The 26,970-nt window shown below is 39.8% G+C and overlaps 1 protein-coding gene and 1 long non-coding RNA gene across 5 annotated transcripts; one reads left to right on the forward strand and one right to left on the reverse strand.

The window, feature by feature from the left end:
• LOC101706357 (uncharacterized) lies at positions 1–20,975 on the forward strand. 3 transcript variants are annotated; one of them, XR_015439105.1, is made up of 6 exons: positions 1–144; positions 5,740–5,838; positions 6,487–6,699; positions 11,991–12,091; positions 18,420–18,461; positions 18,570–20,975. It is a non-coding gene; the product is annotated as an uncharacterized LOC101706357 (long non-coding RNA). The 3 variants fall into 3 exon arrangements; XR_001183675.2 differs by lacking the exon at positions 11,991–12,091 and having other exon boundaries at positions 6,484–6,699; XR_205372.3 differs by lacking the exon at positions 11,991–12,091.
• Positions 12,075–26,159, reverse strand: LOC110349765 (uncharacterized). Of its 2 annotated transcripts, none has more exons than XR_015439103.1 (5): positions 21,750–26,159; positions 21,094–21,185; positions 18,179–18,276; positions 17,517–17,711; positions 12,075–16,954 (listed from the first exon to the last, which is right to left on the reverse strand). XR_015439103.1 is itself a non-coding variant. In XM_087181220.1 (5 exons), the coding sequence occupies exons 2-5, from the start codon at positions 21,770–21,772 to the stop codon at positions 17,583–17,585; spliced, it is 342 nt and encodes a 113-aa protein (XP_087037346.1). In that variant the 5' UTR covers positions 21,773–21,888; positions 22,658–26,159; the 3' UTR covers positions 12,075–17,582. The 2 variants fall into 2 exon arrangements, 1 of the variants encoding a protein (XP_087037346.1); XM_087181220.1 differs by having other exon boundaries at positions 12,075–17,711; positions 21,750–21,888; positions 22,658–26,159.
• Positions 26,160–26,970: the final 811 nt, after the last annotated feature.

Raw genomic sequence — 26,970 nt, forward strand, 5'->3', positions numbered from 1 at the left:
CGTAGTTCGGCTTGAAGACGCGGCTTCTCGGAAAGATGACACGCGCGGAATATCTGCAGGGTGGCCGGAGGCACAAAGCCAGTAAAGGGACTGCTGCTCTCGGCCTTAAATTTGAAGTGTGAAGAGGCGTTTACCATGAAAATAGTAAGCTTTTCCTGCTCTGCTTTTCTTCAGCAATTGGGTAAGCAGGCAGAAAGTAAAAAATACAAGGACAATTTATTAAAAAGAAAAGAGAAAAACCTGCAGTTAAACAATGACCGCGATCTTTAGGCCTAAAGCCGATGAGAAAAATACATACAGCTTCATTATTGTCAAACACATAGGGCTGGAATTCTGGGTTCACCTGTCTACCTGTATGACCTTGGATGACTCAAAACCTTTTGAGCCTGAGCTTCCCTCTATAAAATGGGAACTCTAAAATCCATCTTGTAAAGCTGCTGTGAGGCGCAGACTTGAGTAGCTACGTAGAGCACTCGGTGTATTTCCTGGTGTGCAGGAAACGCAGTAAATGGTTGCAATTAGAACCCATGTAGTTAGGTCACATTCTGAGTGGTATGTTCCATGTAATAAAAGTATACATTGGGCCGGGGATTTAGCTCAGTGGTTTCGTTGCCTGCTGCGCAAGCGCGAGGACCCGAGTTTGATCCCCGGTACCAAAAAAAAAAATATGCATATATTTACTCCAACTAGCATTATATTTAGGAGAATGAATAAGTGAGCTAGATTCAAATATTGACTCCACAATGTGGAGAAATTCTGGGAACTGACAGATTTGAGTGAGCACTTGGTCCAGCTCTCCTAATCAAAAGACAAGATAGTGGACCAGAGGATTAAGGGCACTGAAATAGGCAGTCAAAGCTGGGACATAACCAAAACTTTCTATGAGTTGAAGCAGCTAAATGATTAGAGAGAAAAGTCTGTTGTAAAGAGGTTATATGCCATTTTAGATAGTTATTTTAAAGTTTATGATAACTTTGAGGTGTAATAGACACTTTTTTTTTTTTGGTACCAGGGATCGAACTCGGGTCCTTGCACTTGCGCAGCAGTCAGCGAAACCACTGCGCTAAATCCCCGGCTAATAAACAATTTATATCCGTCACTTACTAGCTGTGTAGCCTTGGGGGAAATTACTGATTCTCTTTCTAAGCCTCAGCTTCCTCATCTACAAATAGAATGAATATTTACCTCAACGGGGTGGCAGGTCTTCGGAAAGGACGAATGTATTCCCAACTCATAACTGTTTAGATAGAAAACATCTAATATCAACCAGCTGTCACCTAACAAGTAATAAGCTATGAGACCTTTATAGCATCTAACCACAAAATTCCAGTCACAGTTTAAGTCATATATGTGTGCTGGGTGTGGTGATGCAGGCCTGTAATCCCAGCGCTCGAGAGGCTGAGGCAGGAGGATGGGTATGAGTTCGAGTCCAGCCTGGAATACATAGTGAGTTCAAGGTCAGCCTGAACTACACAGCGAGACCCTGTCTCAAAAAAACAAAAAAATTTAAAATATATATATAAATAAATAAATCATATATGTGAAATTATGAAGCCAAACTTATAGTGGTTTTGAACTTGTAAGACCTTTCAGCACCTAAATAAATCGTGTCCTACCAGACATAGACTGCAGACCAAGTGACTTTTGGTGGCACCTCTGACCATAACCACCAAGACAAGTTCCCGAAGATGATAGTAATAACTAACCCACTTTCTCTTCTCCCATCTAAGCTTCGTTCTCCCTTCCACTAACTGCCCCTAGGCTTTCCATGTAAGTTCTTGTCCCTGAAGTACTTCATCTTTCTTAAATAAAATGATATCTTTCAGATGTTCTTTCCCTCCTACACAGAAATCCCATTCTTTCACAATTCTTAGCTAGGTATTTGACAAGTACTCCCTGAAAAATGAATTTACAGGGAAGATCTGTCTTGTATCTGTAATTGGTCTACATATATAAGAGATTGAACTGTGCCTACATCCAATTTTCCCATTTCACTCATCAGAATCAAACTTTCAGCAAATCTCTTTCTGGAAAGGGACAGCCTTCATGGCCAAGATTTGAAAGGAAGATATGCAAAAAAATTGGGCCAAACTACAAATTTCAAAATAGAAGATCGGTAAAATTTGAGGAGATATGGAATGATCTACATCTGAGGCTTGTATCAGTTGTTTCACAAATATTTCTTTGAAGTAAAACAATATGGGAACAGAAATAACAATAGTTCTGGCCGGGAATTTAATTTAGTGCAACCACACCTGCCTCAAAAGCACAAGGTCCTGAGTTCATCCCTAGTAACAAAAAAGAGAGAGAGAGAGAAAGAAATACAGTAGCTGGGCTGGGGATTTAGCTCAGTGGTTTCACCGAGGCGCAAGGACCCGAGTTCAATCCCCAGTACCAAAAAAAAAAAAAAAAAAAGAAATACAGTAGTTCTGCATGCACGTGATTGATTGAGTGAAACTATACCAGAGAAGGAATGAGACAGTAGGAAATCTACCTTAAACCTGGGCCAATTTTTTTCCAGCCAAAATAAATAGTATAAGTCCAGGGGTTTAGCTCAGTGGTTTTGCCGCCTGCCGCGCAAGCACAAGGACCTGAGTTCGATCCCCAGTACCAAAAACAAAACAAAACAAAACAAAATAAATAGTATAAAGTCTATTACTTGTAGGTTCTCCCTCTACCAATAAACTTCTGTATTTTTTTCCCCACATAACATGGTGACCCTCTGTCAGTAATAGATCAGCAAATAGAGAAGCTACTGACCCTTCTCTAATAGATGAGGAATATCCAACTAATTACAAAGAGGCCTCATTCTTCAAAAGTAAGACAATTCCAACCAAAGGAGTATGTAAGGACAATTATAGAAAATTAGGAAGTTGTTTGCATTATTTTACCCTATAAACAAAATGATATATCTCCTATGTCTCTTGAAGCAAATTATTTTGTTGAGAGTAGTTTTAGATAGATCTCCATATTTCACCCATTTTCATGTAATAATTATTACCAAGCATTTCATTCGGTAGAAAAATAGTGAAAGCAGTGGGGTTTTTATTCACTTATGCAGTTTCAACTGGAGAACTGTGAAGTAGTGTAGTGAGGTTCAGATTCTAGAAGGTTATTGGGGATTTTCCCTGATTGCTTGTATTCTAGAGGAAGAAGGGCCATAGCAAAGGGAAGACATTTAAAGATTTAAATTATTGTACTTCCATTAACTTACTCTGTTCTCTGTCATTTGGGAATAAAGTAATACTTAAGACTAAATGCATTAACTAATTAAGTTTTGATTAGCTACATCTATCATGATTCCAACATACCATAAGATTGTCCCTCTTCTTATGTATATCAACATATGCTAGGTTTTGGTTATAATGATTTTATGTAAACACATATCATTTAAGGCATATTATAAATTCATCATTCTTGATTGGCAATTCAGTTTTATTAGAAGAAGTGACCAAATTCAAGAAGATCAATGCCATCCTAACATGTAAGATAGTTAATGAATAATCAACTGAGATTAATTCTTTAAAAACCCTATTATTGAGAACCCAATATATATTGGCTTGTAGTCTAGTATTTGGTGTGTCATTGAATAAAACTGTAAAACCCCCTGTCCAGTTGTACATTGTACTTTACCATTTTTCCAAATTCTCTTTAAAGTTTAATGTATTATATTCTATTGACCACTAGCACTTAACACTAATAATTCACCTGAAAATTTTACATTATACATCCTAAACATATTGTATTAAAACCATACCATACAAGCAATTTTTGGCTTTTTTAGTTTTTTTAATATAATTCATCAGTCACTTAGAAAACTGGACTCATCAAAGTTGTAAATATAAAACTATACTGTTTCCAAAATTCAATTTGCTAGCACTAAGTATCAAGCTTATTTTTTAAAAGCATTTGTAGAAAATGCTTATTTTTGTCAACCACTAACACTGTTTTATCTTGAGGGCTGTTTTATTTTTTTGGTACCGGGGATCAAACTCGGGTCCTTGCGCTTGCAAGGCAGGTGGCAGAACCACTGAGCTAAATCCCCGGCCCCCTGTTTTATCTTGAGAGACAGGGTCTTCCTATATAGTTCAGGCTGGCCTTGAACTCACTATGTAGCCCAGGCTGGTCTCCTACTTCTGATAATCCTCCTGCCTCAACTTCCCAAGTGCAGGATTATAGACATGTGCCACCAGGCTGGCAAGACACTAACTTATTAAAGCTTTTCTTTTCAAGAATATCCTGCTAATTAGCATGGAAACAACCCTAATAATATCTACATCACCCTCCACCAGAAAAGCACCAACTACCCAGTTTACACAAACAGTGGCTTTGGGCCCCTTGCTGCTCACTGACTGTAGCATCCTCCCCAGAGCTTGTTAGACTAAAGCATCCTACATAGTCCAGGCCTCCTCAATCAGAATCTGAGTTGTAACCAGACTTCCAGGTGACTTGTACGCACCTCTCTTTTAGAGAGGTTTTTAGCACTGTTTTTAAAATTAACTTTGGTACTAGAATTTATTAAGCGCATGTGAAATATTGAGTCTAAAACTGAACATTAGTTGTGAAATACATTTGAGCACAGATATTTAAAGAACATTTTGCTAGTTTTCAAATATCCTTCTTTTAAAACTTGTCTTTTAGAATTCATTCGTGAGAAACCAAAAACATAAATGTAAACCATAAATGAAGAAGGAATGAGCAGAGAGAAATTGTGACAAGAAACAGCCCACTACTTTGCTTAGAATTGCTATGATTTTTTTCTCTTTCTGATGTAGTCACAAAATCATTTTTTTTTTGGTACCAGGGATCGAACTTGGGTCCTTGCACTTGCACAGCAGGCGGCGAAACCACTGAGCTAAATCCCTGGCCCCACAAAATCATTTTTAAGGCGTACTAGCAAGAAATATTCTTGAAACTAGATTATTTAATATCAAGAATGCTAAATGAGACATCAGGCAATGTATAACAAAATCTACAGACCTTACATTCTTAAACTATAAAGGCATGAAGGATAGTAGTTTTCTACTTGACAAATTTAAAAAAACAAATTGAATAGATTACTGATTTCTAGTAGCTTGACCTCTTATATAGGTGCTATGAAGCTAACATAATACTCAGATACAATATTTTCTCCAAAAATTACTTGTGGAGAAGTTCAATTTTATAATCATAATGGATCCTTTGGTCTACAAATTCCCTGAAGTTGATCATCAAAAGTATTTTCTCAGCACTCTGGGAGGCTGACACAGGAAGGTTGAATGTTCCAGCCAAGGCTGGGCAACTTGGTGACTTAGCTTGACCCTGTCTCAAAAGAAAGAAAGAGCTGGTGATGTAGCTTGGTGCAAAGACCTTGAGTTTAATCCCCAGTAATGCCCCTCTCATGTGTATTCTTTCTGCAGCACACCTGGGAGTCCTTGACTCCAACAGGGGGCCTACAAAATTGTGAAATGCAAAATATGAAAAATCATATTTAAAGGAGCTGACATATCTTTCCCCTCATATAGGCCAAATATAAACACATTTACTCATGCATCAAAGCAAAATAATGAGATAACCAAAGTCTGTAAAGAGCCAGCTTAGGAACTCCTTTCATTAACCTTACAACAACCAAGAAAGAATTATGAATGGGCAGTTTCCGGAGCATGTTTTTTTTTCTTGCCATCTGGTGAGTCTCACCAAAGTGAGCAGAAATTAAACACAAATGTTAATTATTATTTTCATTACCCCCTTTTCTCAAAGGAAGCTACCCTCTCTTACCAAAATGAAAATCTGGATTTAGAACATGCTTATTCTCCATTATCCAGGTGGCAGAGTTGACTGAACAGAGCAAACATAAAGGTAAGTTATGATGATTTTCAGGCAACACCTATGACTCAGTAATGTCCTGGGGCCGCAACATGGCTCACCTTGTTTGGGTCCATGACAAGGACAGTAAAATAGCTCGAAGTACCAAAAAGACAGTTCAAGACCGAAAAGCAAACAATAAAAAGAACTCTTCAAATCTCCAAAGCAAAGACGAGTGAAGTTATATCATTCTATATTTGGTGTTAAACATGGTAATATTGCCACGCAAAACAAAGCAACTACAGACTTGAGCAAAACCTACTTACACTCCCCACCCCAGCTAGGGAAAATGATCTTCACACACAGAAGTTTAGGTTCCACCTCATACCTACGTGGAATAGAGAATGGAAACATCAAAGCAGACTATAGGTCTACACAGAGGCATGAGCAAAATAGCCAACAGCTTCCTCCGATCACAGTTAAAACCAAGTGGTACTTTAAATTAGTAACAGTTGGATCTGCTCTTTTTCATCTGCTTGGTCCTAAAACCTTCCCTCTTCAGGGAATCAGCAGTGTCTCATAAGCACTTCTGACGAGAAGCACCTGCCTGTAGGCCCATCCTTGTCACTTGAAGTGCTGAGATCAATGGTTGACATTAGCCTCAGCCTTGCTAATGCTTGAGTCTTGTCTCTGTCATAGCAGAGTCTACACAGAACAGCAGTTCCTCTGCAAAGAATGCTGCTGGGGACCAAGGAAGCCAATGGACAAAGGGCACTAGGGATAGATCACTCTGAAGGAAACGCCACTCATCTCTCCCTGCCAGTGGCTGTGGTGGACACCTATCCCTTACCTCCTCATCAGAAGTTACTTTTGCAGCTATTCTTCCTTAGACACTGGCCACAATCCTTCCTCAAGGTTTGTTTTTTGACTTATCCCTTCATTTTCCAGTCACTAACTTTTGTACATTGTCCTTTGAAAAGTATTAAAAACTGAGATGGAGGGGAAAATGCAACCATCCTCAGAAATTGTCTGTCCCAGTTCCAAAGTAAGGAAAAGTACAGGGCCTGGTTCCAAACAAGATCTAAACACGACAGGTCAGATCATTTAAACATCTGTGGCAATTTTTTGCCTAAGACTTCCTCTATCTGCAAGCAATATAGAAAAGGCAAGAGGAAATGTTTAAGGAACAAGGTAAGGGAAAAGAGAGGGTGGCTGAGACAAGCAGAAGAGAAAGGTAAACTTTAAATTCTGTTGATTTGATTTGTTTTGTTTTGTTTTGGTACCGGGGATCGAACTCGGGTCCTTACGCTTGCAAGGCAGGCAGCAGAACCACTGAGCTAAATCCCCAGCCCTAAACTTTAAATTCTGGCAAACAGTTGCCACTAGCTAGTTTTCAGAACATCATAAAACATTCTGCCAGGTTCACGGCCAACCTGAACTCACCTTTGGTGTATTTTCCCTCCATCAGTCTTCCGGGTCCAGATTGGCTTCTTGTTGACCTCAATTCAAAAGCTGTAAAATAAATGAAGGAGTGCTGAGTGATACCTTGTAGAAATGGTGTTACGGAAGTTCAGAGTGTCACTTACTAGCATCATAAATAATGAAAGACCAATACATAATACATGGGAAAGAAGAGACACTTCTTATTGTCCCTTCATTTCCCTGGAACATTTTACATCCAGTACAAGGCAAAAACTGGATAAATATTTATCGAGTGGATGAATGAATATTCATGGTTTTGCAATTCCTTATTTCCTTCAACTTTTATGTAATGCAAATTATCTGTGTTTACAAAAGTACCTTGAAATGAAATTTGTTACAATTATATTTCATTGTTAAAACACTTTTAAGCCCCCTTTCCTTTAAAGTACAATTTCCTCAGATCATGCCCTAATTGCCATGTTAGAGGCACACGGTACGATCACTTTCATGTAATCAGATCAACAGCATGCTTTTCTTTACAGATAATACAGTATTATATAAGAACTATGAACTAAAGAGAGGAGGGTATGTACAATACTTTAAAGTAGGCTTTGGAAATAGCCTTCAATGAATATATATTATATTCTGGTTGTGTGTTTTGCAGATAGAACCATGATCACAGTGTAGGCCCTACCACTTGGGCACAAGTAGAAATGGTTGTTGCTTTACTTCTAAGTACTTTGTTTAAATATGTATGCACATAAGTTTACCTTTGGAAGTACATTTTGCGTGAATGGCTTTAAGTTTATGTTCTCCATTTTAAACAATTTATCAGGCAGACAACCAGAGCTTCAGATAAACTGCCACTGTCCCCACTGGCCAGCTCAGCGGTGCAGGTTAGAGCACCTGAGAGGACAGTGATTCTTCACAGAGGTGTCCTCCACTGTAAGCTCTTCAGGCGGAAAGGCCAGGTTACAGAAAGTACTCAAGACAGAGACACAAAGAGCTACCTTTGCAGAGGGACGAAGTGTGTCCCCAAGTAATCTCAGTATCTAGCCAAGATCTTCCAGAAGTGAGGAAAAGCCCCGGGGCCATGATGTGTCCATCTGGCCCCTTAATCCAAGTGGTTGCCATTCTTTTCCTGTGCTACTCAGGGGTGGCACCTGCTGCAGCTTCTGTGCCATTCGAAGGCCTCTTGCACAGTGTTGCCACTCCTTCTGGGGATCTGCCCTGTCACTGAGTCACTCAGCGTCTCTCCGGCTCTTCCCCCAGAGAAGGGCACGCAGTCCCTCCACGCCAGAGGATGCAAGGGCACCTGGTCCTCTGGGCTATTCTCCCTTCACTAGTTCTCTGCCTACACCATCTTCTTCTGGTGCTGACTGGAAGGAAGCGAAACATCCCCACCCTCCAGTTCCCAAATGTTTTTCCTATTTTTCTAAGGTTTTTAGAAGACACTGAAACATTATTTCCTTTTCACAAAGGAAAATGAACACAAAAGACTTTAGCTGCTTGAAGGAGGGGAGAGAAAATGAGAGTCTAAAGAGGAAAGTATCTAAAACCATCTAACTTTAAACACCATGAGGCCTTTTTTGTTCCAAGGCCAGAGCTAAAAATCAGGACCTGGTTTAATTTTTGCCTTTCCATAACCATCTACAAATTCTGGCATCAGCATCAGATGAGAAATATTCGCAGCATAGATTCTCAGGCCTGCAGAATCCCTAGGGTGGAACCTAGAAATCTGTGTTTTGTCTTATTTTATTTGGTACTGGGTATGGAACCCAGGGCCTTGCATATGCTAAGCTAAGCACATGCTCTACCTCACCACGTGCTCTACCTCTAAACTACATCTCAACCCCTAGACATCTTTTAACAAACTTCCAGCATTTTTCTTTTCTACTCACTCTGGTCCTCTGATCTCCTTTTGGGTACACTCCCTGGAAGTAATTTTCTTTCTGTTTCCTGTACCCTTCATCTTACCCCTGGAGTGGTTACCACCAGTTAAAGAACCTTTGGAACCAAAATCTGGTGTGTAGTTCAGTATCCATCTTTGTTTGAAAGGGAAGATTATGCAGCGGCCTGGAGGATGTTCATATGTCTAGTCTTCGTGGGGTTTTTTTGGTACCGGGGATCAAACTCGGGACCTTGTGCTTGCGAGACAGGCAACGGAACCACTGAGCTAAATCCCTGGCCCCATAGTCTTCGTGTTTTGTATCACGTTGTTATCATCCTTTAGTCTCCTGTGCATGTTTCAAGAAGATAATCTTAAGTCTAACCCACAACACATTAGACCATCCCAACAGCATATCTTCAACCTGTAGCAAGTACCAAAATGGTTCCCAGAGACTTAAATGCTGGTTGATTCTTGTGGAAAATCATCAGTATACATAGGCACCCCACTTTGCCAAAGTTTGAGGTAGAGAAGAAAGGACCTAAGAAATCAATTCCTAAAGTAGATAAGTTACAAAGAAACATTTTTTTTTAGATTGCTTGTTTTGATTTGTGTAATTTTTTGTTAAACCCTTCCTCATGTTACCTGAAAGGAACAAGTCACCCCTTTTTATGTGAATTTGGCTAGGTGTGCATATTATCAGCCCATTTAATTCCAAGGTAAGGTTAGGAGTGCTAAGCTAAATTGGAACACAGAAGGGTTATGTCCTACAGAGTGATGGTGGACATAATCATTCACATGGAATGATCGGGAAGACTCATCCCCCAGGGATGGCTGTTGATGTTGCTGAAGTCACCTATGTTTAGTGGCTTAACAAAAAGTCATGTATTGTCATTATGACATCAGAATACTCCTCCATATTAAATAACAAAGGGATAAAAAATGGGGAGGGGCACGGGCAGGCAGAAGAGCAGGTAGAAAAGTGAACTTCTTGGAACTAAACAAGCTCCAAGAATTGCTTCCTTTATTTCAAAAACTCCCTCACTTCAGACTAGGTTATTAAGACCCACCTCTTTCCTATAGAGTTGACTAAGCAGCAGCAGTACCTCTTCCGAGCTGATGATCTGGAAGTAGTGTAACTGATGCCAGCTGTCTGCCGAGCAGTCTGCTAAATGCCATAAATAAAGAAAATCATTTTTCTGAATAGAATGTCTTTTTTTCCTAAAAGGCTGGTACAGAGATGGAGTTAGGAACCAGAGAAATTGCAGACTTTGTAAGTTGGAAGAAACTGCCAAGCTCTCTTTTGCCAGCCTCACAGCCAACTTACCCAATTTATTTCTTCAACTTCCCCTGTAAACGCCTGTTTTATTTGGACTTCAGTGTATCTGGGAATGGAGCCCCATGCTTCCTGAGGGGTGGAGGGTGGTCCCAGATGGTGACAGCTGCTTTGCTGAGCGGGAATCAGGAGCAAGGCTGCACCTTGGTGAGCTCCAGGGTCTGCCTGGGCACCTAGCCGCCACGGACTTGAGCCTCAGGAAGGCTCCTCAACAATTCTTCCCAAGTGTGCCCTTGGCAAAAAAGGTCATCTAGCTGGGCATGGTGATGCATGTCTGTAATTCCAGCACTCTGGGAGGCTGAGGCAGGAGGATTGTAGTTCGAACCTAGCCTTGGTGACTTAATCAGACCCTCAGAAAAAGGAGCGGAGGATGTAGCTCAGTGGAAAGGGTTTCTTTTCTTTTCTTTTCTTCCTTTTTTCCCCGCTCTGGTGCAGGGATTTGACCCAGCACATCGCACATTTTAGGTAAGGGTTCTCTCACCGAGCTACATCTTCACCACTTTTTACCTTTATTTTGAGAAGGCCTTGCCAAGTTGCCCAGGGTGGGGTTGAACTTGCAACCCTCCCTCCTCCTCAGCCTCCAGGGTATCTGGGATTGCAGTATGCATCACCCACTAGCGAGGCTAGTTCTAGTGTTGCTTTACACATTTCTACACTAGACAAAAGACCTTATTGTTGCGTGGTTTATCCAACTGGGAATAATTTTTCCATTTTATTATTTTAAAAAATTTGAAGCAAAACATTTATTGGCACCTTTTAGATATATGCAATGATAACAGTCATCATAGGGAATTTTTCCCCATCCCGCCTCACCCCCTCCCTCCCTTATATACAAAGCTTTGTTTCCATTTTTCCTTATATTTTCTTTTTTCTAGTACCTTCTTTCCTTTTCCCCTTCCCAGTCCCTTGTTCTCCTCATTTGAACATTTTATTTCCATTTACCAATATCTATTACACATTTTAGTCCTTATTTGCACTTTGGGTTTTTCACACCAGAGAAACAAAGCAGTACAATTTATTTTGCTTAAGAATATGGTCTCAAGGTGCAAGCATTTAACTATAAATGTCTCAAGCTCATCCTTCTTTATGGCAGAATAGTACTCCATTGTATAAAAATACCACATCTTCTTTATCCATTTGTCAGTTGATGGGTTGTTTCTGATTTAGCTATTACAAATTGTGCCACCAGAAACATGGGTGTGCATATATCACTGTGGTATAATACTTTTAATTCTTTTAGGAAGATACCAAGAAAGGGAATAGCTGGGTCAAATGGAACCTCTAGTTTTAGTTCTTTGAGGAATCTCCATACTGATTTCCACACACAGTGGTTGCACCAGTCTACACTTCCACCAACAATGGAAAAGGGTTTCTTTTTCCCTACAGCCCTTCCAGCATTTGTTATCAGTTGATTTTTTGATAATAGCCATTCTTTCTGAAATGAGATGGAATCTCAGCATTGTTTTAATTTGCATCTCAAATGAGGAGTGACACGGAACATTTTTTCACATATTTATTTGCTGTTTATACTTCTTTTTTCTTTTTTCTTTTTGGTACCAGGGATCGAACTCGGGTCCTTGTGCTTGCGTAGCAGGCAGCGAAACCACTGAGCTAAATCCCCGGCCCTGCTGTTTATACTTCTTCATCTCTTCACCTGAGAAGTATGTATTCATTTTAGATGCCCATTTTTGTTCTTTTTTTTTTTTTTTTTTTTTTTTTTTGGTTCCAGGGATTGAACTCAGGACCTTGCACTTGTGCGGCAGGTGCAGCGCCACTGAGCTAAATCCCCGGCCCCAGATTCTCATTTTTGGATTGGGGGAGTAAAAGATTTCTACATTAAAAACTACAGTGCTCTGAAAAAGGAGATTAAAGAATATATCAGAAAATGGAAAGATATCCTTTATTCTTGGGTAGGAAGAACCAAGATAGTGAAAATGGCCATACTTCCAAAATTGATATACAGATTTAATGCAATCCTGATCAAAATTCCAACAGCATACCTCACAGAACTAGAGAAAAAAATCCTAATATTCACTTGGAACCAGAAGAGACCTAGAATAGCAAAGGCAATTCTGGGCAACAAATGCAAGGCAGGGGGTATCAAAATCCCTGACCTGAAATTATACTACAAAGCTACTGTGATAAAAATAGGAAGATACTGGCAAAAACAAAACAAAACACACACACAAAAAAACATTGATCCTGAGGATCAGTGGAACACATTAGAAGATGTAGAAACAACTCCTGACACACTCAGCCACCTCATCTTCAACAAAGGAGCCAAACACCCTCACTGGAGGAAAGATAGCCTCTTTAATAAATGGTGCTGGAAAAACTGACTTTCCACTTGCCAAAGATTAAAACTAGGGCCAGGGATTAATGGCACCGTGCCTACCTCGTAAGCACAAAGTCCTGAGTTCAATCCCTGGTACCAAAAAAACCCACAAACAAACACAGCAAAGATTAAAACTAGACCCATATCTCTCACCATGCACTAAACTAAAATCAAAATGGATCAAGGATGTAAATATTAAAACAAACAATCTGCTGGAAGATAGAATAGGTAGAACTCTCAGACATTGGTGTAGGCAAAGACTTTATGAACACAACGCTGATCACACAGGAACTATCACAGAGAATCAACAAGTGGGATCTCATTAAAAAGCTTTTGCACAGCAAGGGAAACCACCAACAGTGAAGAGACAACCCACAGTGTGGGAAAAAATTTTTGCCAGCTGTTCCTCAGACAAAGGTCTACTATCTAGAATATATAAAGAACTGAAAAAAAAATCAGACCCTTCCATTTCATTATTCATTCATTTATATTGAATATTCTGTTTCATCATAAGAAACTAAGGCCCAGAGAGCGTAGCCTATGTAGTCAAAGTCACAATGTGGTGACTTTGTGACAAATGGACATCTTCTGACTCCAACCCGTGTGTTTTGTACTATTTAGGGTGTGGTGGTATTTTTGTTCACTGATTTAAAAAATCTTATTCTTTATTAACAAACATCTCTTATTTCTCTGTTGTTGGTGGCAGCGAAGGATTGACAGCACCAGGATGACAGAGGTGTCTAAATACCACTTAACTCCAATGATCTCTCCTCAGATTTACATGTACTTCAAGGAAGAAGACTTACATTGGCAATTGATCTTGGGATACTAATAGTCCATGTAAAAAGAAAAGTAATATACGTTACACCTGTGTTATTACCTAGCCTCAAAAATAACTGAAGTGGTTCCACCACCTGCCTCGCAAGCGCAAGGACCTGAGTTCGATCCCCAGTACCCTCCCCCCGCAAAAAAAATTAGCGGGTGGAAACACATTGATAGCTTCCTATGGTCTCTGACCTTCTGGGACATCTCTGTTTCAAACTTTACATTGACAAAGTTCATTTTTCCTTGGGAGCCTCCATTAATCTGTACACTGGGGGTCACATACTTCAAATTCCTGCTCTGTGTGATAATGCTTCCAGTTGTTTGCCGTTGGCTGTCAAGCTTTCCAGGGTTTGTGACGGAGGCGGAATGTAGCAAGAGTCAATTGCTCTGGTTAAACACGGCAGGTTAATCATACAATTTTGTATCCTACCCACCTCTAAACTTACCATAGGTGGCAGCAATGAGGATAAAAGTATTCAGCCACTAGGGGAAAATAAAGAAACAAGAGACCATAGTGGACAAAAGATTTTATCACAATTTTGGGAGAGGAAAAGCAAAGACAAAAGAGAAACTCATTTAGCAGGGAGAAGAACTGACAACCTAAAGACAGGAGACAGTGTTTCTCAGAAAATATGAAGAGAACTCCAGGAGGTTCCTAGTACTGTGGAAAACTGGAGAGAGTGCGTGGCTGAAAACAGGTTGGGTTGTGTTTCCGGGTATACACTATTGATTTCTAGTTCCCCTGTCCTCCTCCTGGGAGGAAGGGACCCTTTCTCTAACCTTCACAGAAGTCACAGGCTCATTCTCCAGAGAATCAAGAAGTCCAGAGAAGGTCTGGTTCAATGTATTCATTTGTACAGTAAGTGTATAGAAAGAAGTGAATACCTCCAAAGTGAACATAGGTGAGACATAGCCTCTCCCCTACTCTTCTCCTAGAACAAACCCTACACTTACTTCCCCATACCTTCAGGCTACAGTGTTCTTTGGCTAAACAAAGATCCTTAGGGGAAAAAAAGGGAAGGCTATTTTCATATATTATGGTTATGGGTTTATTTGGATTTGTTTTAATCTTTTTATTTTGTTTATTCTGTTTTCCCTCTTTTCATCTGCTTTTTCTTGCCTGTTAACACATCGCCTGTTATCTCCCCCCATGCTTTTTTAGAGACACACTCTAGGTAATTCAGATAGGTCCTGAACTCACTATGTAGCCAGCCAGGGCTGGGGATTTGTTCAGTGGTTCCAGCGCCTGCCACGCAAGCGCAAAGTCCCAAGTTTGATCCCCGGTAGCAAAAAAACAAACTATGTAGCCCAGCTGGCCTTAAACTCGTGGTGCTCCCCCTTCCCTCAACCTCCCAAGTGCTGGGTTTATGGGCATGCATCACTACACCTGGCCTGGAAACTATATTTTCTTTTTTTCAGTGATTACTTTAAATTTTAACATGAATTATCTAAAATTGATCTGTATCTGTATTGCCCTCTAAGTCAACAGAAGTACTGTAGAATATTTCTACTACAATAAATCCTGTTGACAATTTGAGCTCCATTTAATTTTTATTACTTCCACACAGGTTTTGCTGATGCTCATTTAGATTTATCCACATATAGACCAATTTCTTTGCTCACCACCCTTATTCCTTCTTTCTGGATTTAATTTCCTCCTTCTTAAAGTACTACTTTAAATAGTAAGATTCTCTGATAGGTGGAAAATTCTTTTGGTCTTTGCCTAAGGTGTTATCATTTGCCCTCATCAAAAAAAATTATTTTTTCGTACCAGGGATCAAACTCGGGACCTTGCACTTTCAAGGCAGGCAGCAGCACCACTGAGCTAAATCCCTGGCCCAATTTTCAAATTTTTAACTTACTGGAAATTGAAATACAGATTGACACTTTCAGAATTTTGAAGTTATTCCATTGTCTTTTGACTTCTGTTGGTGTGTTTGACAAGTCTGATGTTAATCTGTCTTTCATTTATAGCTTATAGCTGTTCTCTGAATGCTTTTAACATTTATTTTTGGTGTTTGGCAATTTCATGTAATATGTCTAATTATTGACATAAAGTATTATCTCTAGGGACTTACTGCATTTTCTGAATCTGACAACTCATGGCTTTCATCACTTTTGCACAATTTTAAGGAATTATACCTTCTCCCTTTGACTTTCTCCATTCTTGCATGCTTTTCCTTTGATGTTCTTATTAGAGATATATTTGGTCTTAATCATTCTTCCCTTATCTCAGTTAACCTCTCTTCTGTATTTTCCTTCTTTATCTGACTGTGCAATGTTTTCAGTACTTTAAGTCTCTTCTACACTTACCTGTCTTTCTTCTTCAGAATCTATTCTGCTGTTAACACATTTTTTGAGCTTATTTAAGTGCTCTTAATTTTCATTTCCTCAAGTCCTTGGTTCTTTTTCTAGTGTCCCTGTTCTTACTGCCTTGGTGACTTCTACAAGCTAAGCCACTGCATGAAGGACTGTATGTCATCCACACTGAGTGGAGAACCACAGGGTAAAATGATTTGTAGGCAGGAATAAGACATCTGTTTAATATTAACATATACTATTGGATGGTTACTTATTTATCCAGTGTAAGAGATTTCATATGCAGTGTCCCCATGATCATGTCAACAACCCCATGGGGCAGACACTCACTAACCTCATTTGTATATGGGGAAACTGAGTCTTATGTGAAGGATTTGATAAGAACAAAAGATAGAAAGTGGTGGAGCTGGGCTTGAAGACTTTCATCAGAGTGTTAGGGTCAAAATCTTGTCAGAAGAAATGTAATGATGTGAGCCTTATTTTGAATTTTCAGCAGAAAAGGGAAAACTGCAGGCAGTAGCATTCTTTATTTTCCTAGTCAGCTTGGATACTTTTCTATCTGTGTTTCCTTTGCCTGGTGATATTCAGCCTGTAAAGAGATGAACCATAGCTGTTGACTGAAGGTTGAGGCATCTGTCAAATGGTTCCAGTGGAGGCAGGTAAGTAGGTAGGTAGGTAAGTTCTATTTTAAAAAATAAGTTTATTGTAGTGGAAGTTGCACAGTGTCTTCCTTACAGAGAGTACAAAAAAGGTAGCTTAATAGGGGAGAATCCTGAAACATCACCCCATTCAGGTGATTGTCACTATCAACAGTGAGAGCATGTTGAAAGCATGGATTCTTCAAATGTCATGATCTTTCCCATCACTCCAATCTAATCAGTCTGGAAAATATCAAACAAATCTAGTAGAGAGGCTTCTATAATATACTTTACTGCACTCCTCAAAAATGTTAAAGACCTCAAAAACAATTCAAGTTTGTTACTTCACAGTCGAGAGGAACTCAAGAAGGTATGACAAGATGTAATGTAGCATCCTGGATGGGATCCTGGAAGAGAAAATGGAATTAGGTAAAAAGTGAGGAAATCTAAATCAAGTGTAAAGTTGCATTGTGTGGGTATGATATAATCTTTATATGTATAGCATACATAACATTAATTTAAAATCATATTTTTAATGGAGGGTAGAGAAATAGAGTACTTGGAGAACAGAATGTTATGTAAATGTCAACAATGTTGTAAAGTTGTTTCCTGTCAGGAATAAAACCTCAGGTCTTCCAGGGCAGTTCTGTATCTTATACTGAATAACTCCTCTATTTAGTAAGTAACTTCCAAGTACCCCCGTGTACCTTTCTCTGCACTAAGCATTGGGAACATAGTGCTGCATAATATAGGCAGTAGCCCTGTCCTTACAGGGCAGGTAGTTTAGTGAGGAAAGAAACCAGGAAAAATAAAGATTATTTAATTATATCATTGACAGTGGTACAAAGAAGAACTACAGCACCTTCTGATCATGAACAAGAGAAGCCCAGTGTAGTCTGAGGGATTATCAAAGGCTTCTCAAAGGAATTTGTTCGAGCTAAGACCAAAAAGATGTATATCACATTTTACCAATAAAATAATCCCAACTTTGTCAGTATCTTCAGCAAAAAAACCCCTGTATTCACAAACTTTTCTTCAGTTGGCATTTTTATTCCCAATGTTAATCATTAATATTTCTTCCCTTAATAAGGAAAGATGTTTGGAGTTCCTGTTTTGAGCAAAGATATCAAACAGCCATGGACTTGTGCCTCTCATGAAGCAGATCTGAAAAGAAATGAGAAAATATAAGCAAAATTAAGTTTATAATAATTTTTCTCCACCAACAATACTAATATAGTTTTGGTCCTATTTTTAAGATATCTTCATTTTATTTTATTTTATTTTTCTGGCACTGGGACTCAAACTCAGGACCTTGTCCTTGCCAGGTAGGTGTGGCACCACTGAGCTACATCCCTGGCCCTCAAATATCTTCATTTTAAATAAATATTCTCATTATGGGACATAACATTGGGTTACAACAACACATCCCATAATTTTGTTTTTTGTTTTGGTCCCGGGGATCCAACTCAGGACCTTCTGCTTGTGAGGCAGGCAGCACCACTGAGCTAAATCCCCAGACCACATCCCATAATTTTCTACTATAAATTTGTATTTTAGCATAACAGTAGCTGGCTATGTGTCACAGTAGCTGCATCTGGGGCATATAGGAAGCAATCTTTGTGTTTACTCACTTGGTACGATGAACGGCAAGGTGTATGCAGTGTGCTAGTGTCAAACCATGATTTTTCCCCACATAACGTTCCATCTAACAGGTTTTGGGTATGTTTACCTGAGGATCATAGGGGATAAAATATACCAACCACTCTTCTGTTATGAAAACATGTATTTTACCATAATGGAATGTGGGTGCAACTCACAGTAACTGCACCTGGGAAAAGCAAAAACTCATCTGTGCATTTATCCACTTGGCAGATGAATGACAATGTGTGAACAAGAGCTCCAAAGCAGCAAGAGGTGAGTTTTACCCATGAAATGTTCTAAATTTAGAATTTCTAGAATTGCTAAATTTCTGTGCAGTTAGGATTTGTTTTGAAAAAAGTTTTCTTTTGATTTTTCTGGTAGAAGTAGCAATTCAGTACAATGCCACATGAAAAACCAGATTTGCAAGTTTTGGAGAAGGTCAGAAGTGAATCATCAGATTACTCATGCATGGATGATGAAGATGATGATGAAAATAATGATGACTGATGATAATGAATGAAGATGATAATGATGATGTTGGCTATGTGAGCCAAAGTTCCAGTGACAGTGAAATGGAGCAAGAATCGGCTGATACATACAAAGGGAATGGAGACCTTCTTGATTCAGATGACAAAACAGCAGTGTGAGTACATATTTGACTAGTTGAAATGTTGCAAAATGTTCACACAACCAAGTAGAACAATCCAGTGTTAGAACTAGGTCTGGAAATATAGGATCTTGGCAGGGGTGAAACCTGTTGGACAGAATGCCAGCCCTGCCATTCAGTGTTAGAAACTGTAACAGATGAAATACTACAAGATGTTGTGAAATACACAAAGGCTGAAATATACGTAAAACATTTTATATGCACCAATAGCCATATTCAAAAATGTTTATTATGACACCTCATTAGCTGAACTGAAAGCATTCGTAGGTCTGCTGTACTTAGCAGGGATTTCTCAGAGTAATCACAGGAATGTAAAAGACTCATGGAAAAATGATGGGTCAAAATATGGCATAAAAATGTATGCCCTTGTAGATGTGAAGACATTATGCTTTCAGTTTAGAAATTTATCTTGGAACTAAGCACTAGGTCCTTATTCATATAGTAATAAACTAAATGATGTTGTGAACAGTCTTGTTGCTCCCATCTCCCAAACTAATCAGAATGTGACATTCAACAATTGGCTTACCAGTTTCCAATTGACATTACATTTGCTAACAGTTGACTAGCATAGGAACTGTATGCAGGAACAAAGGAGAAATTCCAAACTAAACGTTGCAATTTCAAAACAGAGAATTGTATAGTACAATCTTTGGACTTCAGAAAGATTTACTTTGGCTTCATATATGGCAAAGAAAAACAAACTGGTACTACTGATGTCAGCATTGCACTATGATGGAAATGATAGGGAAACCTTGACAAAAAGAAGCCTGAGATGGAAACTTTCTATAACAAAACCAAAGACAGAGTAGACGTTAGTGAATTATGCAGCAACTACAGTATCACTTGAAACACAAAGCATTGGCCAATGGTTGTGTTTTACTCCATCCTAAACATGTGTGGCATAGTTTGATAGTTTACAAAGAAAATAACAAGTGCAAAATATCACAGAATTTTCTTAGAGGATTGGAACTGGAACTCATAAGAGATCATTTACAGCAGAGGAAAAGCAAAATTTTTCTGCCCAGGGAACTACACACAAAAAAAGGTTGTGGAGTACACTGGTGAGCTGACAGATGAACAGGCAGGCACAGGATCACAAAGACCTACTATAACAACACGAAAACCAAAAATATCTCAACTGTGCCCTACAAGAAAGGACAGGAGAACAAAACATAGGTGCTCTCAGTGTGACACTTGTATATGGAACATTCAGCTTACATGTGTTAAGACTGCCTTGAGTGTGATAGTTGAAGCAAAGATTATTTCTGTGGTAGACATTTGTATTTACATTGTAGTCCACATAGGTTTATATTTCTGATGTTGCCAGATTTTGTAAGCAAGTAAACAGCTGATGTGAAAATCTTGATGCCTATTCTAAGCACTCATTATGTACTTGATATTTTATATATTGATCTTATTTTCCTGCTAAGTGCACATTGTACAATATAGTAGGAAGCTGCTGCCAGAACAGGAAGAGAGATGACAAGAATGTCCTGCCATATAGGAAAGGAAAGCTAGGAACATGTGCTATCATTGCAAGCAAGACGTGTGCATGGAGCATGCAGTTGTCATGTGTGAAGATTGCCTTGGGTGGGACAGTTGAAGAAAAGATTATTTTTGTTGTAGAATGCTATTGATATTTCATTTTAATTCATAGAGGAATTTCTGATGTTATCTTTTAGGTTTTGTGAGAAAGTACAGAGCTGTTGTGAAAATGATGTTTATTATAAACATACAGTACATATTAAGAATTTAATTTTATTGATATTTTATGTTCCTGTTAACCACCCATTGTATAATATAATAAGAACCTCCTGACAAAACAGCAAGACCGGTGAGATGTCAAGTATGTCCTACAAAAAGGCCAGGAAAGTAAAACACATGTGCTGTCAGTGTAAGTGATATGTGTGTATGGAAGACGCTGTTGTCATGTGTGAAGACTGCCTTAGGAGTGATAACTGAAGTAAAGGTTATTTTTGCTGTAGGGTGCTATTGGTATTTTCATTGTAGTTCATATAGGAATTTATTTCTGTTGTTCTTTAGAGTTTGTACGCCAAAAAAGTCAATGTTGAAAATTTTGATGCTTTTTTATAAACACTCAATAAATATTAAAAACTCAATACTTTATTTTTTTGGTACTTTTTTTCTGTTAATACTCATTCAATGTAATAAAACTCATAAAATTAATAAGTCATCAATAGAAATATTCTAAAGAATAAACAAGGGTATTATACGTACGTTTCTGCACCATTATGACAAAATTGGCATTGTGCCTCATGGGCTGTATTAATATCCTCATTTTTCCATCAAATGTGGCTTTCCCTCTCATCCTGTTTATGAATTTAAAAATTTAGGTTGAGTTGGATTTTTATATTCAGTTACAGGTTCCTGTTAGCTTGCTTTGTTCCATGGCTTCAGCTATGTCTACACATCATTTTACAGTCCTCTTTTCCAAAGGAAGAGCCCGATTCTCCTCCTCTGTGGGAACCTAACTTCAGGATTTCCCTTCTAAAGTCTAATGCATGCAGTGTAAAGGAAGCAAGTGAGATTTCTGAGAGGAGGTCATAAAAGGCCTTGTGGCTTTTTCTTCTTTTAAGACAGGGTTAGGCAGTTCAGGCTGTCCTTAATTCACTGAGTAGCCCAGGCTGGCCTCGAACTCACAGTGATGCTCCTGTCTCAGCCTCCTGTGGGCTGGGATTAGAGGCATGACCTCACCTGGCATGTGGCTGCTTTGCTTGAACCACACACTTTAGGGAAGCCAGTAGCCGAAGCACCAGCTTGCCAGCTGTGTGGACAAACATCCTAAAAGTGGACCCTCCATGTCCAGTGAACCACAACTCTGGCTGATACTGACTACAGCTCATTACAGATTGGAGCCAAAACCACTCGCTTACCCGCACTTGAGTTTTGGACCCATAGTAATGGTGTGAAGTCAGCTGGATGTGGAATCCCAGGACCCTGGGAGGCTGAGGTAGGAGGATTGCAAGTTCAAGCCTATCTTGGGCAACTTGGTGACTTAGTGAGACCTTGTCCCTAAATAAAATACAAAAAAGGGCTGGAGATGTAGCTCAGCAGAAAGGCCCTGCCTTCAATCCTCAGTACTGACAGTGTGAAATGATAAATTTACTGCTGTTTTAAACTGCTATGGGTAAGAGTAATCTTTTATGCAGCAATAGATAACCAATAGTGTCTTTCTTATAAAACTATACCATTGCATATACAAAGACTACCATAAAAAAATGGGTAAACTGTCAACCCCATGTAAAATAGCCCTGAGTAAAAAAGTGGTAACGAGGTTAGATATTACGTCCTCATTCCCGGTGATTTTTTTCTTCCTGGCACTTGTCACAGCTAGGTATTTTCCTCTAATGTTTGTAAGTAGGCTTGGTTTATTTGCAGTTAACCACATACTGGATATATTAATGCACATTCAACAAGGGTGCTCAATCACACAAAGGTGTGGCTCTTCAAGCTGATGGGTTTTTCTTCGACTGAAAAATCTCAGGAAAAGTGGTCCACTGTGCTGTGATATCTGCAAATCTGCTGCTGATCAAGGAAAAGACAAACAGCAACAAACTTAAGGCTATCTCCATGGTTTAACTCAGACACTGAGGAGACGGAGGCCCAAAATAACTTCTCACAGCTGTTATAACTGTTTTCCAGTTTTAAAATTAACTAGTGCAAAGCATTTTAGATATTGTGAAAGGGTCAAATGGCTTCACACTGTGCTGAAACCAAAATGGACCGATTTTTCCTACCCAAATTGATCTTTTGTCCAAGAGACTCCAATTTCAAAACTTACCTCTTTCTTCATATAATGCCCTCTGTTGTATTAATCAGCATCCAGTGTCTTCATGCATAGGGTCCCTAACGGATGCAAAGGTTTCTTTCCCAGGATGCTGAGAAAACCTATGACAAGCTGTGGTCAGTTGGGCTCAGATGTCTGTGAACAAGACACCACAGGTATCTTCCAGAGCTACGGTTTTCTAAGTGTGAGAAGTGTAATCACCGACGCTGGCAGCCGAGCAGCCTCCCCATGTTGATTTACTGAGAATACAGAGGTGGGTGTATGTCCCAGAACAGTGGGAAGACCGAGCTTTACTTGTACGCCAGGTCCGGGACACAGTGACCATTACATGGTGCTCAAATCTATAATTTTTTTCCTCCCCTCAGGGGATTAGAGGCAAGTGACAAACAGATTAAATTTAGACTTTGGACTTTTGCTTTCACTCCTGTCAGCAATGTTTCCCACTCTGAAAGGGCAGTTCTTGCCTTCCGTCCTTCCAGTGGAGCCTTCTAGGTTCTAGGCTCCTCACCAGCAGGAGGCTGCACAGCCTCCAGGACATCTGGGTGGGAAGCTGCCAGCCTTGCACACTTCCTTTCTTCTGGGAGAAGAGAAAATCCAAGATGAACTGCTGGATATGAGAGATTAACTTTGCGTTCTTGTTTTATAATTTTGGAACTGGGTTCCACATTACAGAAAAACATGTGCTGCTGTTACTGTAGAAAGCTGAAGGCCTGATCCATGCTTGTATACTAGTAGCACACTCTTTTTAGGAGAGCAAGAACTTGTATTCAATTATACCTTCTATGACCAGAATGCTTTACTTTTGAAAAAAACTTAATCATGTAATTAGTTGCCTTTTTTCCCCAATGTTGTTCTAAAGCTTGAATATTGTAATTTGAAAAGTAATTGTTGGCTGAGGCAGTATAATTTAGAAGACAGCATCTTCCTCTTGCCCAACCCTAAAGGCATTTTTATAAACAGTTATTCTTCCCATAAGTCAGCACCACAGCAATGCGACTATATTTTTGTTATGATAAAATGTGTGTCCAAGTGACTATTAACAAATGCGATGACACTGGTAATATTGCACTTTGGAAAAATAACTGTTAAACACACGCCTAGATTGACCTACTTAATAAAATGTGTCCTAAAGCCAGTTCTCTTAGTCATCACAACAAATGATGGTATCAGTGTCTGGATACCACTCATCTCACACTGGGAAGAGAAATAATATTTTTGCTTTGTGTCTTGAACTGTATTTTCAGTTATCATTGTTTATTTAAACATTAACCAGCTGCTTTCCTCTCCCTGACCCTGTTATATAAAATTCAGCTTAAATATTGCTGCCCTCCAAGTCTATCTAAGTTACATTTCTGTCCAGAGCAGGCTAGATCTAATTCTTGGTAACTTCAGAAAGGCTCTTGTGAACACCTGAGATTTTTTTCTGAAAAGATTCTGTAATAATATTGTTTTTAGGTAACACTTTCACAGTAAGCTAACTTTAGCCACTATTTCACAGGTAGCAAAGGCCTGCTGGGTGCTGTAAAGATTTGTTTGAGTGTCGTGAACATGGCAACACACCATGTCCTATCTGCACTTAGAACCCCTGTACCCCCCAATGCTGCTCAGCCTGGAACTCGTGAGACTCCCTACATCAGACCTCTGAAAATGCCCAGTCCTTTCTGCAAGTGGTCCGCCCCTCTGGGACATGTCACCGGGCCAAACACAGAGAGGACAGCTGGGATCCGTCTTTGTCACAACTCCATCATTAACCTGTCTTAGCTTCTCATGCGTCAAGCACTTAACAGCAGTAGTACTGCTGTCATCTGTGCTGTCAGATGAAATTATAATAAATACCAAATGTTTGAAAAAGTCCCTGGTAAACCCTCAATAAATGTTAGCTGATATTGTTTAATGCAAATATGGTGACTTGGATCTAAAAGTAACGGCACAGTTATTGCAGACAAACAATTGATGTTTTAAAATCTGAATTAGACAGTTTGTATTCTAAAACACACACACAAATCTGTACCAATTAAATACAATAATGTTGAAAGGGGATATAAATTACAGTTTTCTTTTTTTTAAACAGACATAGTAAAATACTACAGTCAGCTCACTATACACAAAAATCATGAACAGCAGCTTTTCAACAAAGTCTCCAATATCTCGCTCACTTAGCAATGCTCAAAACTTAAAGAAAAGGTACAGCAGGCTGTACACATTCTCTCACTCTTCCTTTCACAACACATTTACAGTTTACATCCACTCCAACTGTACAGGCATCTACAGAATAGGTACATAAAGTACTTTTGTAAAAATTTCCATACGATTCTACATCTCCACTTGTAGAAGAATTTTACAAATGAAGACAGGACAGCAGGGACTTCTGTGTTCAACCATCTCCTGCAAATGTGATATGTGCACTGGTGAACTTCCTAGTTCAGTCCATCTCATCAGCATTTTTCAGAATCAAGCAAAACAACAGCAAAACCACACTGCAGAGAAAGCTGCCAACCCCAAACAAACCCACAACCCCCACCCCAGATCCCCCAGCACCCAACCCCAACCCCTGGTACCCTCATGTCTGCTTAGCGTAATACTGCTCCTGCATGCACCTGCCTGGCTGGGCTGAACCAAGTATAGGAAACGCTGGCCTCGAGGCAGAGCCCATCACTGTCACTGTTACAATACAGTGTCTTCAGTAGGTGTTGGGCCAGGTGGAAGACCAAAGACTGTAGCTGTGGGATTTCTTAGTGTGCTTAGGACACAGGACAGAGAACCGCAGTGAGTGGCCTGGTAGCCAAGGAAGTATTGGCACCAAACTTGAAGTTAAACATCTATGCTCACACAAAACAAGAGTGGACAGCAAAGACGTTCAGTTTCGTGGGAGTTCTTTGGTTATAAAGAACAGCATTCTATAACCCTTCTATAAAGGGGAATTTGCGACCTCATTCTTGGGCAATAAAATATTTTTCATCTGCTCATATAGAAGTGATCACTCAAGTTGCTTTGTAAAAGTCCAGTACCTTAGGATTTTCTATGAATCCCTTTTATCTGCATTTTAGTGTGCAGCTGTGTCTGTCTCCGGACATGCCATAGATACGCATTTCATATACATAATATATATTATTTATAAAAAACATTAGAGCATTGACTCCAGATTCTACAGTAAGAACTGATTAAAACTGTACAAGAATAAAGTTTGTTTGAAATCTGTAGAGGTTTCTCCACAGTGTAGCTGTGTAGTAAGTGCAAACGAAAATACTGTCACTTAGTTAATCCAAGATTTCAGTTCTCTTGCTTTCTGGAAAAAAGCAGAGACTGTGATTCACCCAGTGAGAAAGTGCTGCCTCCCGCCGGGGAGGGGAAAGCGCCTGGCTCTCCGTGCTGGTCTGAGGTCCGGCGGGGCTGCAGCATGTGGCAAGGTGCTGGTGGGGCCGGCGTCTCCCAAAGCGGCCACGCTGGGGCCAGCAGAGCAGGTGCCTGCTACTTTTCACCTTGAGTCCGTGCCTCCCTGGAAGGCAGAGGCTGGTGAGTCTGGAGTCTGGGCTCTGGGCCCCATTACCCCCACCCCCCCGGCCCAGCCTGAGGGACTTTCAGGCCTGCATTTATTATGGAACCCACTTCTGGAATTCACAGTATGCAAGGGAGAAACCCAGCCCTGAGGTGAGGCTCCTAGGGAAAGTGTGACGGTACGATCCAAAGTTGAAGTTTAAATAACAGTTCTTTCTGGAGCCATGTTCTAAGTCATTTCAGGCTTACAACTAAAGTCTAATTTTAGTACTTGCAAAGTTCTCAGACAGACTTTAATACTGTCAAAACAACTTACAAAAACCAGTGCAGAGGCTGGGGGTGTAGCTCAGTGGTTGAGCACTTGCCCAGTGTGTGAGAGGCGCTGGGTTTGATCCCCAGCACCACAAACAACAAAGTAACCACAGCAGAAAACCAGTGTAACAAAAAGAAAATCTCTATAATTCCATTATCTGATGCAACAAACCTTTCTGCAGATTCCACTTTTGTTGTTGTTTTGTTTTTGAGACAGGGTCTCTCTTTGTAGTTCAGGCTGGTCCTGAACTCACTATATAGCCCAGGCTAGCCTCAAACTCTCGGTGATCCTCCTGTCTCTGCCTCCCGAGTGCTGGGATCACAGGTGTGCAACACCATGCCCGGCCAGGTTCCACTTTTATTTTTTTGGTACCAGGGATGGAACTCAAGACCTTGTGCTTGCGAGGCAGGTGCCATGCCACTGAGCTAAATCCCCAGCCCAAGATCCCACTTTGGAACCAAGTTTTCTGCCAGGGACACACTGCTCTGGGACCTTTCAA

Source organism: Heterocephalus glaber, unplaced genomic scaffold (genome assembly GCF_053883595.1).
Source record: "Heterocephalus glaber isolate CG9 unplaced genomic scaffold, H.glaber_assembly_v1.0 deba00001472, whole genome shotgun sequence".
Classification (NCBI taxonomy): domain Eukaryota; kingdom Metazoa; phylum Chordata; class Mammalia; order Rodentia; family Bathyergidae; genus Heterocephalus; species Heterocephalus glaber.